At 39.1% G+C, this 11,696-nt stretch overlaps 2 protein-coding genes across 2 annotated transcripts; one reads left to right on the top strand and one right to left on the bottom strand.

Annotated features, from left to right (window-relative positions):
• Positions 1–902: 902 nt before the first annotated feature.
• On the bottom strand, positions 903–1,862 carry LOC309488855 (olfactory receptor 7A40-like; the record flags this gene model as incomplete). Its single annotated transcript, XM_082157271.1, has 1 exon — positions 903–1,862. One exon carries the CDS (start codon positions 1,860–1,862, stop codon positions 903–905), a length of 960 nt encoding a protein of 319 aa, XP_082013397.1.
• A 2,655-nt stretch (positions 1,863–4,517) lies between these two features.
• Positions 4,518–5,498, top strand: LOC309489528 (olfactory receptor 10G4-like; the record flags this gene model as incomplete). Its single annotated transcript, XM_082158332.1, has 1 exon — positions 4,518–5,498. One exon carries the CDS (start codon positions 4,518–4,520, stop codon positions 5,496–5,498), a length of 981 nt encoding a protein of 326 aa, XP_082014458.1.
• Positions 5,499–11,696: the final 6,198 nt, after the last annotated feature.

The raw sequence follows: 11,696 nt of genomic DNA on the forward strand, positions 1-11,696 counted from the left end.
GTTTGGCAACACTGTACATATGGCAACACTGTACCTGTAACGTAACTGCTCCGAGACACAAGGTTGAGGATCCAAACACAGTTTAATGGGTTAATACACAGACATACACAAAGGCTAGGCAAAGGTCGAAACACAGATGAGTAGTCCAAACAAAGATAATGTCCAGGGCTAAGGCAAAAACAAGGATATCCAGGGAACATAAATAACAAAGATCCGGGGAACAAGGCTAAAAAATGCAGTACTTACAGATTCACAAGACCTAGTCCTAAACACAGGCAAGAGGTCACAAACACTGAGTATCAGTCCAAACAATAACAGGGTCACAGGGGCACAGGAAAAAAGGAAAGTCCAAGGACAGACAGAGATCAAAACCAAGAACACGGGAATAACAGACAGGATCAGGAGGATAAGGATCTCAAGTCAGGGGGCAAAGACTATTCACCTAATGTGTGACATTTTAAAAGACGTTAATTGTGATATTTACATTGTTGAGGTGACATAGAATCATTGAAGCAATTTTGTAGAATTTCTAATCAGGATTTCCATTAAAAGTTCTTTAAGTCAATTTAATCAATGTGGGGTCCAAGAGCAAAAGGGTTCTGCAGGAGAATATTCCATCATGAGGTGGCAGATTTTAAGCAGAGACACAGCAATGCAAAAATATGAGATGATGATTAGTATTATTGGAGTACCAATCCATATGAATAGGATGGACAAAGGTTATATGCGCAGATGAAGCTGACATTGTGATACCTGATAATGAATTGTTGAAATGCTTTCCAAATATTTTTTTTTTTTACAATTATTGTAAACATCATGAAGAAATCTACATTGAAAAAAACAACAATGAAAAATCACAACTATTAATATTATTAAATGAAACTTATTATGAAACAATAGATTTAGTTCCGAGATGGGAAAATGAATCTTCTTTTCAGAAGTCTTTTCACAGACACCATGAACTCCTCTGTCTTGAATGTGTAGATTATAGGGTTAAGCATTGGAGGAAGCACATAGGTCAGAGAAAGATTAATGATCCTTGTGTTAGTGTTTATAAAGGACCAAAATGCATATGTAAATGTGATAGGTACATAGAATATAGCCACTAATATTAAATGAGCAGTACATGTCTTGGTGGCTCTTTGACGGTCTTGTGGAGTTGTGATTCTGAACAATGTCGCAGCTATGCATGTATATGAAAAGATAACAAAAAATACTGGGAACCCAATGATTATTGCCGGAAACAAACTGGCAATCACAGTACTTGGGAAATTATTGTTACAGGCAGAGCGATATATTGGCCCATGATCACAGTAGAAACTGTTAACAGTGACAATAACTTTGCAGAAAGAAAGTCTGCTTATGAAAATTGCTCCAATGATTGCTAGCAACAGTGCAAGTGTCCATGAAGCACCAATTATAACAAGCATTGATCTATGGGTCACAATCATATGATACCTCAGTGGTACACAAATGGCTACTAATCTGTCAAAAGACAAAATAGTTAGAGTGAGTGACTGCATTACGCAAAATAATAAAACAGAGAACATATTGCACAAACACAATCCATACGGTATCAACTGATTCCCAAACAAAAATGTGTCCAGTTGCTGAGAGATTACAGCGGTACTTTCACAAATGTCGGTCAGTGATAAATTAAAGACAGCGATATATTTAGGAGTGTGAAGATTTCTGTCTGTAATTATAACAAACAAGAGGCAGGAGTTTCCAAGCACAGTAATGATGTAGACAAAAAACAGAAATATATAGTAGTATCTCATGTAAAGTATACCAGAAAAACCACTGATATAGAAATAAGACGGAATGGAAATATTTTCATTTTCAGTGAAATCTTGATTCATGTTGATTTTACTCACTGATCCTGCCTTCATGCTGTCTGGGTAGAGAAACACAAATTGGGTTAAAATTGATTTTCATGTAATGCAATTATAATACAGTGTATATATATATATATATATATATATATATATATATATATATATATATATATATATATATATATATATATATATATATATATATATATATATATATATTTTTTTTTTTTTTTTTTTTTAAATCTACATTATAATTAAGACTTTAAATTGGATCCCAACCAAAAAGGCCAGACAAGCATATAAGACATTCTACATTCTAAAAACATGCATGCACATTTAAAATCTGAATCTTACATTGGTACATTCGATTCACATTTGTTATAAAATAAGCAAGATTTAAAGAGAAAGCTACAGTGCTATTCAGGTATGATATATCCACAGAAAGGTAAAGAGCAGCTCAGTAGGGCCCTGGAAAGTTGCTTATATACTGTCAAAAGACTCTGAGCTGTTACATACTTACCTACAGTATATATGCCACTGATTGTGATATGAATGCCAGGTCTCTTCGGACTTGTCAGCTGACCAATCATGGCTTTGATATAGCATAATCATCTACGCCACATACAGCTACTGATCCATAGAGAGGAGAAACTGTTGTACTTCTGCTTCTAATTATTTTGACAAAAAGGCAATGCTCGTATTTGCAGGTTTTTCATTTCAAGAGTACGCTTTCACCTTTCACTCTAATTGTTTATTCCAAATAAAAGAGACATCATTTTGGAAACTCTAGCCTCTGGAGAGATTCTTTACTATCTACAACCTGGAAAATTTGAAGGGCAGCCTTTGCCCTCAAAAAGAATGGAAATTACAGCTACAGTACATGTTGTTTGTGAGAAAGTGAAGAAGTCATGATCAAAACTTTTTAAATAGTACATTATAGTATAGTAATTTATATACTGTTCTGTGGCTATATGTCATAAGTTATGCAGCCAAAAGTCAAAATGTGTATATTTGTCAGCTGATGACAGAATTTATTAGCTAACAGCTGGTTTATTCATAATATTTTGTTTGTGTTGAGGTCATTTAAATTACATGAAAGTAAGTTCATGACTTTTTTTTTTACCCACTGCAAAGTCTGCCCTCAAATGTGTGTGTTGAGGATGTGTAGTAATCAACAAGTGTTGCATCATCTAACTAGGTGAGAAACGTGTTAATTATCCTACTAATAGCACTGTGTTCGATCAGGTAAATCTGTGGAGAGGTTCATATGGAACCTAAGAAATTGAATTCTAGTGTCTCAAAGCTCATTAGTGTGAAGCAACAGTGAAAAAAACAAGTGGAGCATTTCTTGCAGTGCACCCACAAGAAAACAAACACAGAGGGGTCCGAGGTCACATGGAATTTAACAGAAAAAATACCAGAAAACAAAGTTAATTCTCAGTCTTAATTCTTATGTCCACAAGCTGCAAAATACCCTACATCATTTAATGTTGGTGCATTATAATGGATGCACTAAAAAAATTGTTACAGCAACATGGATTACACTTGAAACATTAATTTCCTATTAGATGCCCCACTTTTAGTTACCAACTAAATTAATGTTAACGTAATCCATGTTTCTGTAACTGAAATTTTTAAGTGCCTCCATTATAACGCATCAACTATAAATGATTGTCACACTATATGGGGTAGGTTTTCACATGGAACCTGCCATTAAATAACCTATTATATGCTTTTTTTAATTAACTTAATTAAAATAGTTTATGTTTGAAACACACAAATATATCAAGCCATTGTGATGGCCAACGGAATTAACTAATAAATTATATAAAACTATAACATAAATGTGATGATTTGCCTCAATAAAAATATATATAGATATCATAATTAATAAATTCTATAAAATTACAACATAAAACAAGTGACAACTTCCCCCAACTCTGACATTTATGTAAACTATCACTTTCCTAAGAAAATGGTTCAACTTAAAATGCAATGGACTCTAAAGATGTGTCTCCTGTTTTCCTGTGTGAGAAACGGTCTCCCAATATCATACCTCATTATAATACTTACAATTTCTGGATAAATGTGCACTTTAAAATCATAGGTTAATGCATTATGATATTCTTGAGGAATTTTCCTTAAATGTGTGGGGTTTTTTTGTTTTGTTTTACCACAAACTATATGTGGTAAAATTGTCTATGTTGTTGATTACTAGCTTGATCACGGGTGCTAGGAAACCATGACGTATCTGTCTCACAATATAATATAAAAGGCAGCATTTCTGTCATTTATTTATCTGGATGAGAGGAACATCTCAGATGGATTATCATATGGCATTTTAATGTACTCTAATTGTTTTTTGTTTTTGTTTTTTAATTAAGGACCTAAAGAAGTAAAGGGCAATAAATCATTTTACATAATATCTTCTTTTTTCTTTTCAAGAATGCATGAAACTCTTTTTATATTTTTGTTAAAACTATACTTCAACATTCAGAGTTTTCATCACCTTGTCGATACAGATGCTGTCTGCATCTTTCTGCCATTTTCCTTCACAGGAGCTTTTTTTATGTGCATTTATGAGTACATTGAGGATCTAATTGATTTAATTTTTTCATCTATACAAACTGTATTTTAAAATATTTGTGTCTGTATGTTATAGGAATTGGGTGACTTAAAATGGCAAATGAAAACTACACTGTGAATAATGTAGACGGATTTATAATCACTGGATTTGATCACCTGCAGAACAAAAAGCTCCTTGGATTCCTCATCTTAATAACCTACATGCTCATATTGCTTGGGAACAGCATCAATCTGTGTATCATCTTGACTGACAGACATTTACACAAACCAATGTACATATTAATCTGTAATCTAGCTGTTGTTGACATAATGTACACCTCTACGTGCAGCACAACCATGATCTCAGTGCTGCTAGCTGAGATTAAAACTGTGTCATACTACTCTTGTATCTCAAGGATGTTCTTGTATCATCTTGGTGATTTCACGGTATGCATGGCTCTGACATTAATGGCATTAGACCGACTTTTTGCAATTAGACTTCCTTTAAGGTATCACAGCATTGTAACAAATTCAAGAACGTTTCTGCTAATTTTTCTGACTTGGCTCATTACTATCACAATAGTGGGTGTTTTGACTCTTGTGGCAGACAATCTCCCATACTGTCAGCCTATTATCAGATATGTGTTCTGTGATCATCCATCCATGATCAGAGCTGCTTGTGTCAATCCTGAACCATATTTTTTCTTGCCTGCAATGTTAGCTCTGTGGCCAATGTGTGGACAATTTCCCTTTATAATATGCAGTTATGCTGTGTTGGCATATAGTGTGACCAAACTCTCCAACAACTCAAGCAGAAAGCAAATGATTAACACTTGTTTGAGTCACCTCATTGTTCTGATCAGTTTTTTTGCACCAAAGCTAGTCTCTATTTTACTAACTCGAATAGGAGTTGTGCTAAATTTAACAGAGCGAAATGGAATTTTGATTGTAGCCTCTCTTGTTCCTGCCTTAATAAACCCCACTGTTTATTGCATCAGGACTAAGGAGATCAGGAAACGATTAGCAGATATATTTTTGCACAAAAAAATAGTACCAAATCATTTAAAGTCAATATCAATAGCTATGTCATCTTAATTCTGATAGTAATGATGTTGCTATTGGTTGTTTTGATAATGTGTTTTGTGATGCTTTTGCTGTTACTCGTGTTAGATAAGCCAAAGCATAGACATGCTGATGTTGAATTGTTTGTTTTCAAATAGAGTAAATGAAAAATAGGGGAAATATTTGGAGCTCTGATTATTTTTTAAATGACAGTATTGGCAGAAACTTAAAATGAAATGTTAAATAGGAAGACTTTCTATGCATTGACAAAGAGTTGTTAAACAAAACTGTTTATAGATACATTGTATATCCCATCTTTGTATGTGAAGCATGAATAATACTATGTATGTGAAGCATTAATAATAACAATAATCATAATAAATGTGAAGCATGAATAATACTATGTATGTGAAGTATTAATAATAACAATAATCATAATAAACAAAATAATTCTGTTGTCCCTTAGTCCAAACATTTCAATGACTAATTCTATTAAAACATTTGTGCACTGGGATCTAAACCACTTATCTGATCAGATATTAATGGATGATTATGTGGACCCTTGTGTAAGGAAAAAAACATTGTAGATATGTCCCAATATTGGGCAAGCTTAGCTAGCTAACTAAATGTAGCTAGCTATAAGACACAAATGAATCTTCAGAACTACAACCTACATGGAAAAAGCAGCTTGCTATTTGGATACTATAGGCCTATAGTTCAGTTATTGGAACTAGCCACCAGGTCCCTCGAGAACAAAATGTGCTCCTATAACTAAAATCATTCTAAGTTCCTGTGGTGTGAAAAAAAAGTGGGTACTTCTGAGAAAGAAGGTCCTTCCTCAGGGGGATTTGCCCATCTCAGAGAAGAGGGAGCCTCGGTCAGGGAGTATCACAGAAGATAATAGGAGGATTCTTGAGAGGCGAACAGGTCTACCTGTGACTCCAAATCAGCTGGACCGTCTGGGGATGAGTCACGTGCGGCGCAGAGCCGCAGGAGTCACGTGACAAGAGTGATGTGTGATGACGGGACATTCTAAAATGCTTAACATGAAGAACGCTTAACTTTGCTTTATATAATGCATAGTAATAAAGCATTCCATGTACAGAAAAGCAGATGAGTCAAGAATATGAATGCAACCCGTTTAATTACACGTTAAGCGTTTTCCAAAAACCATTATAAAGAAAACGCTTAATGTGGCTTAAGTAGTGATATTAAAAGACCAAACTCAGTAAAAACCATACTAATAAAGCATAAAAGCAGATGAGCCCATATGACGAAAGAAAGCAAATTTGTGTTCAGGGTGCAAGGTTGTGAGGGATAGCTTGTTATAGTTCTCCCTCTGTGTTTAAGGCCATCTAAGTATGAGTAGGCAGATTTGGCTTTTGCAAATAACGAATTTAGTCTTTTTTTTATAACTGTTTGTCCATTAAGCCTCATTAAGCTTTATCTTGGTTATATGGGAGGAAAACACTTAGCCTAACGTGTAATTAAATGCGTTGCATTCATAGGTAACACTTTATTTTACAGTGTCCTTGTTACATTAGATGTACTTACCATACTAATAACAGTAAATTATGCATAATTCCATACAACTAACCCTTAACCAAATCCTAATCCTACCCTAACCCTATAGTAAGTACATGTAGTTACTTAAAGGAGAACTCCGGTCAATTTTAACATTGAGCTAATTTTTTTGTAAATTTGGAGTGCTGTCAATACAGAGAACAACGACAAAAATCGGTGATGCCTACACCGTGTTATCCTCTTTTTAAAATTTGCACTCTGTTGACTTCAATGGGGCATATTTTAAACCTGCTTTTACCCTCTTAACATCCTTGATGTGTCATTACAAGTGCCCAGCCAATGTGAGTGATTCCTTTAGAGTTAACACGGGTGAATCTGACTGCAGTAGATGTGAAAGATATGAAGAAAAATGAATTTAATTCGGCCAGCGCTCATACCTGTATTTACACCCTATTTTCGGTTGAAGTCCAAAGTAGTCTATTGTCGAGTTCACGTGCGTGATCATAGGTAACTAAACATATGCGCGTGAACTCGACAATCGACTACTTTGGACTTCAACCGAAAACAGGATATAAATACAGGTATGAGCGCTGGCCGATTAACTTCATTTTTCTTCATATCTTTCATATCTACTGCAGTCAGATTCACCCGTGTTAATGTGGCGGGGCGGTGTAATTTTTGAAACACAAGAGCAAGTTTTTATTCCCTAATAAAGAAAGTCCGACTACGCCACCCTAGGGATTAGCCCCAGGGAAAATACTCAAACAATGAGCAAAGCACACAGGTTCGGTTCCCTCATAGAATTAGGCAAGAGACGTGAGTAATACAAAAATACAAATGTTTATTAATAGAAAGATACTTTTAAAATGTTGGACACTGAAACCCACTTTAAACTAAACAATAAGAAAAACATACAGAAACAGAAACTAAATACCGGCAGGCCTGAGGCTCCCAACGGCAGGAAGCAACGTGGAATTTGATTTTACGGAGCACACTTCCACACACACACACACACACACCTGTGTCACTTAATCACACACTCAACAGTGTACACTGCACACGATAAAGGACCACCACCAGGAGGAGGAAGAGCAATCCACCCGTGGGACCCCAGCGCCTGCAAAAATAAAGATAAGAAACTATAACAATGTTCATAAAAATGACCAGATGGACATCAATAAAGCAAATCCTCACAACAATAAATGTCAATGACAAAAATAAAGAGAAAAACCATTCAAGCGCAGAAAAGTCAATTAGTTGGTCACCTGATTAATACAAGACAATTTTAGCTCAGTGGAGGTTCACACACACACACACACACACACACACACACACACACACACAAATAGCATTGTACTAATAGATAGTTGATCACATGAACCAAGCAATTAACTGGCTTGATTAAATATTACACGCAGTTAAATGGCTTTACAATAATAAAGATGAAAATGAAAATAAAATAAAAATCAAGTTAACTAAACAAACTATACTTCCAAAAGATTAGAAGTAAGTTAACAGGAAACAAAAAAAAAGAGGTTTCAAATCAAACAAAGACACAGAGGGCAGCTAGCTCCCCTACAAGTGGAAGGAACCAACTAGTCCCCCACACAATCCAGGAATATGAAACGGGTCAAATATAACGCCACGATAAGAACCAAACGAGCAGTCCCCTTCTCTTTAGTGATGATCGCGTCAGCGCGGCCGTATTAACCGCCGCACTTTAATAGTGCGAAGACAGTAGCAACAATCACGGCATAGAACGAGAGGGAGAATCCTATAACAAACAAACGGAGATGTTACCAATCATAATACTATCCCCACTCCCAGTCATAGTAACGTATAAACACTTACCATCAGGAGATCACGCTAGATAGCACGCTTAATAGACACGGATTGGTCAGTCATGCCCACCGGTTACGCAATGGAATACAGGGAATCACGCCTATTTGATATCCGAAAAGAATGTTAACCCCACACAGCCATTTCAGCACCATATCACAAGCTCTTAACAATAAACATTACCTGTGAGGTGAACAGTCATCGGACCCACTAAGCAGCACAAAGGGCACCGCACCAAAGCTGCACTAATTGATAAAAATGATTTAAAAAGTTATACATAGGAAAATTCCACAAAATGATCACCCATTAAAACACAGCTCGCTTACCTACAACCACCGTCGACACTAGCAAAACAAACGGGGAAATCGGACGTGATGCATCCCAGGTAACAGCCAATCAGACTTAAATGCAAGGTACTACTCGCTGATAGGATGACGCTGCTGTCAATCACCTGATACCGTTACATTCCACCACCAGTTTCTGCAACGTCGCCCCGACGGTGAACCACACAAAACCCCACCTAGGAACTCAGTTCCAAGGCCGAAACACAGTACTCACTGCACTACTCACTATACTGGACACTGAACCAGTTCCCACTGCCCGAGGGAGATGGTGCCTATTAGAGTGTTGACCTGCAGTACTTCTTCCAGTTCTTCTCGCTATACCCTCACCTACTTCCAGGAAATTAGAAGGTACTACCGCCAGAGGTAAATCCACCTCAACCGCAGTACCCTCTGTTACCCTGCCGGTCTCCACAATTTGCAGGTCACCCGCTGTCTGAGGGGGGGAAGGAACAATGTCCTGTAGCCTCGACCTACCTCTAACTTGTGGTGTCTCTGGCACCAAGACAAACAAATCCTCCTCACACCCTTCTTCCAAAGGCGACACCGATTCAGCCACCGGACTATCAACCAACCCAATCGGCAGATCCTGACAGATCCGAGGCTTCAGCAGCGATCGATGCACATGCTTCACTTTTCCCAGATCTATAATAGGAGCAATGGTATATACCGACCCACCTTCCTTAGGTGCCCTCATTACCTGGTACACCACTGAGCTCCACAGGTCCTGGATTTTACATCTACCCCTCACACTATGATTGCGGAGGTATACCAGCTGACCCTCCTTCAGTGGTGCTTCCTTAACCCGCTGGTCATGCCGGGCCTTTCGCCGACCGGCTGCAGCACCCAAGCGTTCACAAGCACCCTCAAACGCCACCTGCAATCGATCCTGCTGCTCTAGAATCCACCTATTAACCCCGCCAGCTAATGGCTCTTGGACTCTGCCCAGTAAGAAGTCGACCGGAAGTCTGGGTTCCTGCCCAAACATTAGGAAAAATGGGGATTCCCCAGTTGCCTGATGAGGAGTTGTGTTATACGCAAAGAGTACCTGGGTAAGGCAAAATGGCCAATCACCCTTCTTGGAAGGTGGCAACGTGCGCAACAGATCATGCAATGTTCTGTTAAAGCGCTCACACTGGCCGTTTCCAGCCGGGTGATATGGGGTGGTACGTGACTTCTCGACTCCATACAGAGAACAAAGCTGTTGAATAAGGACAGATTCGAAATTCCGACCTTGGTCGGAGTGGATGCGCCCTGGCACACCGAATTTACAAAACCACTCCACTACAAGAACCTGAGCTACAGTCTCTGCCCGTTGGTCTCTAGTGGGTACTGCCAAGGTGTATTTGGTGAAAATATCGGTCATGACCAACACATTCTCAATGCCAGACCTTGAGGGCTCCAACACTGTAAAGTCCAAGGCCACAATGTCGTTCGGCCGTGCAGCCAACAAGTGCCCCATAAAACTACCAGGGGCAGTAGGAACACCTTTAGCACACTGGCACCGCTCACACTCATGACACCAGCGGTCGATATCTGCCGACATCCCAGGCCAGTAGCATCGCTGGCGCACTAGCTGGAATGTACGCTCTACCCCCTGGTGCCCGTGCTGTTGGTGAAGCTGAGTCAAGACATAGTGTTTCATATCTGCCGGCAACAACACCTGGAAGATTTCCTCTCCCCCATCTGAGCGAAACACACGCCGGTAGAGCACTCCATCAGTCTCCACTAGGCGATCCCATTGCCGGAGCTGAATAATTGCCAACCTGGAGAGTTTCTTGCGCTCTTCATGAGTTGGGGGCAACTTACGCCTCCAGAACTCCAACAACTCTCCTATGACTGGGTCTGCTAACTGCTGAGCACCCATGTCGTCATTTGAAGTATCAGGAAATGAGGTCACCTGGTTGACCAAAGTCACCAATCTACCTTGGGCAGCTTGCTGCACCGCCACTGGAACGGCCATCCCTGAACACAACTGGGGCACTGCTCCCATACCCGAAAAGTTTTGACGGGACAAGGCGTCAGCATTTCGATTGCTTCTCCCTGACCTATACTTGATCTCAAAATCAAACGAAGCCAATTGGGCAGCCCAGCGCTGCTCCATGGCACCCAATTTTGCGGAAGTCAGGTAGCTAAGGGGGTTGTTGTCAGTAAACACCACAGATTTCTGGCCCAGCAAGTACTCTCTAAACTTTTCAGTCATGGCCCACTTGAGCGCCAAAAACTCCAGTTTCATGGAGCTGTAGTTAGATGTATTGCGCTCAGTGGGCCTAAGACTGCGACTGCCATAAGCTATTGGCCGCACCTTGCCTTCTTGCTCCTGTGAAAGGACTGCCCCTAGGCCTTCATGACTGGCATCTACCTCTAAAATGAAAGGTAGTGAAAAGTCAGCGTAGGCAAGCACTGGCGCTGTGGTTAACTTACCTTTCAACCCCTCAAAGCCACACTGACAATCCGAGGACCAAGCTTCGGCAAACTCCTGAACACCCCGCTTCGGGCGCTTTGGACTTGACAGCTGAGCCACCAA

The sequence above is a fragment of the Leuciscus leuciscus genome (assembly GCF_965113295.1).
Source record: "Leuciscus leuciscus genome assembly, chromosome: 24".
Taxonomy (NCBI): Eukaryota; Metazoa; Chordata; class Actinopteri; order Cypriniformes; family Leuciscidae; genus Leuciscus; species Leuciscus leuciscus.